Source organism: Thunnus maccoyii, chromosome 8, assembly GCF_910596095.1.
Source record: "Thunnus maccoyii chromosome 8, fThuMac1.1, whole genome shotgun sequence".
Classification (NCBI taxonomy): Eukaryota; Metazoa; Chordata; class Actinopteri; order Scombriformes; family Scombridae; genus Thunnus; species Thunnus maccoyii.
Genome location: NC_056540.1, coordinates 16,431,870 through 16,438,493, shown reverse-complemented (window position 1 = coordinate 16,438,493; position 6,624 = coordinate 16,431,870). Strand labels below are relative to the sequence as shown.

At 40.5% G+C, this 6,624-nt stretch overlaps 2 protein-coding genes across 2 annotated transcripts; both read right to left on the bottom strand.

Annotated features, from left to right (window-relative positions):
* Positions 1–1,076: 1,076 nt before the first annotated feature.
* On the bottom strand, positions 1,077–3,514 carry LOC121902516 (protocadherin alpha-8-like). The gene has a single exon (XM_042419850.1). The coding sequence runs from the start codon at positions 3,512–3,514 to the stop codon at positions 1,124–1,126; it is 2,391 nt and encodes a 796-aa protein (XP_042275784.1). The 3' UTR covers positions 1,077–1,123.
* Positions 3,515–3,967: 453 nt separating this feature from the next.
* On the bottom strand, positions 3,968–6,343 carry LOC121902517 (protocadherin alpha-3-like). Its single transcript, XM_042419851.1, has one exon. It carries the CDS (start codon positions 6,341–6,343, stop codon positions 3,968–3,970), a length of 2,376 nt encoding a protein of 791 aa, XP_042275785.1.
* Positions 6,344–6,624: the final 281 nt, after the last annotated feature.

Genomic DNA, 6,624 nt, shown 5'->3' with positions numbered 1-6,624 from the left:
TAGGTAGTAGCTCAAATGGTGCAGGGTGGACACCAATTGTAAACACAATCTCCTGCAAATAATTCTTGCAAATCAGACTTTTGATCAGAAACAGAACAGAAATAAACTAACCTTTAATTTTATGCTGAACATAAACCTTTCCTTATTTCACAAGAGTAAACCATGGTCTGCTAAAGTGATGCCTTTATTATGTTTCAGAGACAGTGTATGACCTACTATGACACAACAGCACATGGCCTGAAATAGGCACATGTAAGAGGAGTGTGCTGTCACTACTTCACCAGCTAACTTGGTGCTCAGGTAACAAAGGAACAAATGTGAAAGATCAACTCAACAACACAAAGCAGACTAACTGGAAGAAACGTCTTTATTTCACAAACACTTTTCAGTGCAGGTTCGTCATCAGAGGATTGGAAGAGTGTTCCAGTTGGTCAGCGTAGTGTTGCTGAGTTCTTTCACAATGAAATAGACACCTTATAGCTTAAATTATTAAGAGTTAAAGTTGGTTAGTGCACTGAACATGAAGTTCTCAAAGGTCTGATATAAGTAAAGTGTGATGAAACACCAAGGAGACAAAATATGACATCTTACAGGCATTAATTGTCTTGAAGATAAAAAAAAGAGTTAGCTTTGGATATGTTGTCTTTTTTTTAGAAAGAAACTGTGTCTTCAGTACAACAAGAAAGGATAGATATTTATGTTTACCTCTCTATATCCTTACAACAATGTTTCACAACTATCCACAACATCTTATCTTAGCCAACACAAAATCAATATATTTCATAAGGGTGTGTTGATTCCTGGAATTCATTTCATTTTCAGTAAGTACTGCTGGACACTGCAGCATTAAAGAGCAACCACAGCATAAAACTGAAGTCCAATTTGTAATTTGTTGAGTAATTAACACTCTGGGCTGTGTAAGAACCAACCATACAACCACTTGTAAACCAACAACTTAACTCAGCAGTCTCATTACAACAAAAAAAATCTCCCCGTTTCCCTCTGTGATGATTTTTATATGCCTGTACTCCTTTTTTGTCCAGCTTTCCCGAATGAGTGGTCTGATCCAGTACTTTCAGCAGACTTGAATCATTAGGATCTGCATCTCATCTATTACTAGCACTCATACCAAAGCTACCTTGAAAAAAGTGATTTTTCTTACCTCTCCAGAAGTGTGTCTCCTGTCAGGGAGCACTAGAGTATTGGCATGGCTACCAGGGACTATAGTAGATCCTATACTCATCCTGGGTCCAACTAACATGTAGCGTTTGTCTCCTGATCTGTACTGGATGCTGTGACACAGTGTCCCATCATAATTTGTGTCTTGTAGATATTTAGAAGTATAGTCTGTGGATTTTGAACACTGCATTGCAATCAGCACAATGATACTAATAAGAAAAAGTACAGAAACTGAGCCCAAAGTTATCATCAAGTAAAATGTCACATTGTCTTCCTCGTCAACCTTAGTTGCACTTTTAACATCAGAAGCTGCAAAAGCTTCTTTGGGCTCCACAACTTTGACAATCACAGTAGCTGTTGCTGACAGTGAAACGTTCCCATTGTCTTTTACCAGTATGACCAGTTTATGCTCAGCCTCGTCTGTTTCTGTGAATGAGCGAAGTGTTCTGATCTGTCCTGTATAGCGGTCCAAGCCAAAGAGACTGTGGTCAGTAACTTGCTGCAGTGAAAAGAGTAACCAGCCGTTATATCCTATATCAGCGTCATAGGCTCTGACTTTAGTCACCAAGTGTCCTGCGTTCACATTGCGGGGAATCTCCTCCACACCTTCAGCAGAACCGTTAGAGCTGACTGGATACAGGATGACTGGAGCGTTGTCGTTCTGATCCAGAATGAACACGTTCACTGTGACGTTGCTGCTTAGTGACGGAGTTCCAGAATCTGTGGCGACAACTTGGAACTGGAATGTTTTCAGAGTTTCAAAGTCGAAACTTTTTAGTGCCATAATATCCCCTTTCTCAGAGTTTATGTTCAGAAATGATGTAAATGTTTTGTGTTCATCCCCATTTCTCACTATGTTAAATGATATGAGAGCATTATTACCCTCATCACAGTCATAAGCACTCACTGAAAATAAAAAGGCTCCTGCAACATTGTTTTCAATGACATAGAAAGTATACGGATTCATTGAAAATTCTGGACTGTTATCATTCACATCTGATACCACCACACTTATTGTCTTGTGAGATGACAAAGATGGTTCACCAGCATCTTTAGCAACTATTGTCACATCATACTTGGACTGATGCTCTCTATCCAGCAGAGATTTGGTGACTATAGAGTACATATTGTCTTGTAAAGACGGTGTTAAAGTGAAAGGTACATCCTCAATTATATAACAGATTACCTTTCCATTTACACCTGAATCATTATCATTCACACTTATCAACGCTACTGTTGTTCCAGGTTTGGAGTCTTCAGGAATTGCACTGGAAAAGGATGTCACCTCAATCTCAGGTGCGTTGTCATTCAGGTCCACAATAGTTATCATAACACTTTTTTCTGTTGCTAGGGGGACTGGTCCTTTATCAGAAGCTTTAATATCGATTTCATACTTGTCTTTTGCTTCAAAATCTATCAGTCCTTTAACAATAATTTCTCCAGTATTAGCATCAACTTCAAAGAGTTTACGTAATTTATTATTTACATTGTTGCCGAATGAATAAACCACCTCCCCATTTAAACCGTCATCTGAATCTGTAGCATTCACTTGCATGATAGTTGTGCCAATTGGTGAATTTTCATTAAGCACCGCAACATATGAGTCTTTGGTAAAAACTGGCATGTTGTCATTTACATCTAAAACATTAATGATAATATCTATTGTTCCCGACCTAGCAGGCTTTCCTCCATCAACTGCTGTCAGCTGTAATCTATGACTTCTTGCAGTTTCTTTGTCTAGTGGTTTATGCAAATACAAGAGAGGTATTTTCCCATCTTCTCCTCTATCTTTAACCTCCAGACGAAAATGATCATTTTGACTCAGCTTATACATTTGAATAGAGTACATATCGCTGTCTGGATCACGGGCACCTTGTAGCTGGAATCGTGCCCCGGGTAAGGCAGACTCTGATATCTCTAAATACGTCTCGTTTTCGGAGAAGGTGGGACAGTGGTCGTTTACATCCAAAACCTCAATGGCGACGTAATGCACCTCTAACGGATTCTCCACCACAGTCTTTATATTGATAATGCAAGTACTGATCCGTTCGCACACCTCTTCTCTGTCTATTTTTCGGTTAACACGTAAGATGCCGTTATTATTCAGCTGAAACAGGGGTTCAGTCGACCCAGAAACGATGCGAAATCCTCTAGCATCCAAAGCACTCAGATCCAGCCCTAAATCTTTAGCGATATTCCCAACAACAGCACCCTCCGTAAGTTCTTCGGGAATAGAGTACCGTAGCTGTGCAGAAGTAAAATTAAAAGTCAGATCCATATAAACAATTAGAATGACCAGGCGCTCCAACCATGCTCTGCATCCCCGTCGTGCCATGTTGGATTAAAAAAAACCCAAACGGATATACCGGTCAAAAATTAAAATGTGAGTGTGAGTCTACACAAGAACACACATTTCGAACAAAAACAAAATATGTTGCTGAAGGAGTCACAAATGTGAAGCCATCGCCCTGAAGCACAAGTGTACTCTGTCGCGAAATAGCATCAAACTACTGACGTAGGAATGTTAAACCGAGAGTCGTTCATTTTCACAAGCAGTGACACCATGCGAGCATACTTTTACAATGCAGACACACTTTAAATAACATCTTATTTTTATATGATGTTCGCAGTTCGCACCTTTCTAATATCTGCTGAAGTATAAAATGAAAAAAGAACGTCATACTGTTTCAGAATTCATGGAATGGGAAGACAATATACCAGAATTAGACTTGATCTTGATAGGATTATTACAACCAATATAATGAATAAATAATTACTTCCAAATCGGTTATAGCAATTTTCTTACCTCTCCAGATGCTCTCCTCCTGTCAGGGAGCACCAGAGTATTTGCATGGCTGCCCGGGACTATAGTAGATCCTATACTCATCCTGGGTCCAACTAACATGTACCGCTTGTCTCCAGATCTGTACTGGATACTGTGACACAGTGTCCCATCATAATTTGTGTCTTGCAGATATTTAGAAGTATAGTCTGTGGTTTTGGAGCACTGCATTGCAATCAACACAACAATACTGATTAGAAAAAGTACAGAAACTGAGCCCAAAGTTATCATCAGGTAAAAAGTCACGTCACCCCCCTCATCATTTTTTGCTGCACTTTTAACATCAGAAGCTGCAAAAGCCTCTTTGGGCTCCACAAGTTTGACAATCACAGTAGCTGTTGCTGAGAGTGAAACGTTCCCATTGTCTTTCACCAGTATGACCAGTTTATGCTCAGCCTCGTCTGTCTCTGTGAATGAGCGAAGTGTTCTGATCTGTCCTGTATAGCGGTCCAAACCAAAGAGACTGTGGTCAGTAACTTGCTGCAGTGAAAAGAGTAACCAGCCGTTATATCCTATATCAGCGTCATAGGCTCTGACTTTAGTCACCAAGTGTCCTGCATTCACATTGCGGGGAATCTCCTCCACACCTTCAGCAGAACCGTTAGAGCTGACTGGATACAGGATGACTGGAGCGTTGTCGTTCTGATCCAGAATGAACACATTCACTGTGACGTTGCTGCTTAGCGACAGAGTTCCAGAATCTGTGGCGACAACTTGGAACTGGAACGTTTTCAGAGTTTCAAAGTCGAAACTTATTAGCGCCAAAATATCTCCATTCTCAGAGTTGATATTTAAAAACAGACCAGTACTGTCTCCACTACTGTCCCTCGGAATGTGATATGAAATATGCGCATTATCACTGTCATCAAGATCAGTTGCCCTAACTGAAAATACTGGGGCTGTTAAGCCATTATTTTCAGTAATATAGAAAGTATATGGGCTCAGTGAAAACTGTGGTCTGTTATCGTTCACATCTGACACAACCACACTTACTGTCTTTTCAGATGAGAGTGATGGCTCACCGGTGTCCTTTGCAACAATTGTAAGTTCATAAAAAGACTTTTCTTCTCTGTCCAGTTGTGATTTGGTTACTATGGCGTACATATTATCTTGCAACGATGGAGATATAGCGAAAGGAACGTCCTCACGTATATAGCAAGAAACCTTTCCATTGGCACCTGAATCCAAATCATTGACGCTTATCAAAGCGACGGTTGTTCCAATCCTGGAATCCTCAGGAACCGATTTGGAAAATGATGTAACTTCAATCTCTGGAGAATTATCGTTAAGGTCAATTACCTTTATTATCACAGTTTTGTCTGTAGAAAGGGGAATAGTGCCCTTATCTGAAGCTTGTATATCAATTTCATAGCTTTCATTTTCTTCAAAATCAATTATGCCAGCCACTTTAATTTCGCCAGTCCTCGGGTCAATGTTAAATAGTTTCTGCACGTGTATATCCATTTCTTTACCAAATGAGTAAACTATTTCGCTGTTCGCACCCTCATCCAAATCTGTCGCATTAACCTGAATAACTAACGTGCCAGGGACTGCATTTTCATTTAAAACAGCAGAATATACATGTTTCGTAAAAACTGGAGAATTGTCATTAACATCAAGCACCTCGATCAGTATTTCTGTTGTTCCAGACCTCACCGGTCTCCCGCCATCAACAGCTGTAAGCAGAAGCTTGTGTTCTCTCATAGCCTCCCTGTCTAGCTGCTTCTGTAAAATCAGAAAGGGCATCTTACGGTCTTCGCCTCGCTCCTTAACTTCCAATCGAAAGTGATCATTGTGGCTCAGTTTATACTGCTGAACAGAAAACTGGCCCCCATCTGGGTCGCGTGCAGGTTGGAGCTGAAATCTCGCTCCCGGTGATTTCGATTCAAATATCTCCAGTCGTTTCTCTTTCTCTGGAAATACGGGGGAATGGTCGTTTACATCCATCACTTCTATGGTCACATAATGGATTTCTAGAGGATTTTCTAGCACGGTTTTAAGGTTGATGATACACGCGTTGCTTCGTTCACAGATCTCTTCCCTGTCCACTTTCCTACTCACATACAGGATACCGTCGTCGTTATTCAAATGAAAAAAGGGTTCCGCCGAACTGCCAACAATACGGTATTCTCTGTCTTTCAGCGTAGCCTTATCAATTCCTAAGTCTTTTGCAATGTTTCCGACAACACTTCCGTCTTTCACCTCTTCGGAGATGGAATATCTGATCTGAGCTGAGGCGTCGCTCCACAACGTTACCAAAGCCACCATGTAGGCGACGCATCTCCATCGCTCTATCCACAACTGACGTCCGCTTTGTTCCATTATGTAGAGAAAAAAAAATCCGTGATCTATAATTTTATTGTCAAGAAATAATATACAGCCGTATTCCTTTGCAAACTTCGCTCCATCACCAAGACAGCGCAGGGAATGTTACAGAGCTAGTTTCGTGTTGAAGCCCTTTGCACATAATGCCAAAATACAGGGTTGGATCAAATGGTGATGACGAAAAGCTAGACAATATTTGCCGTTATACCGACACCATGCGATCCAGAACATTATTGCAGCACTATTAGACTAAAAATATAGTAAAATCAAAAGTTTAG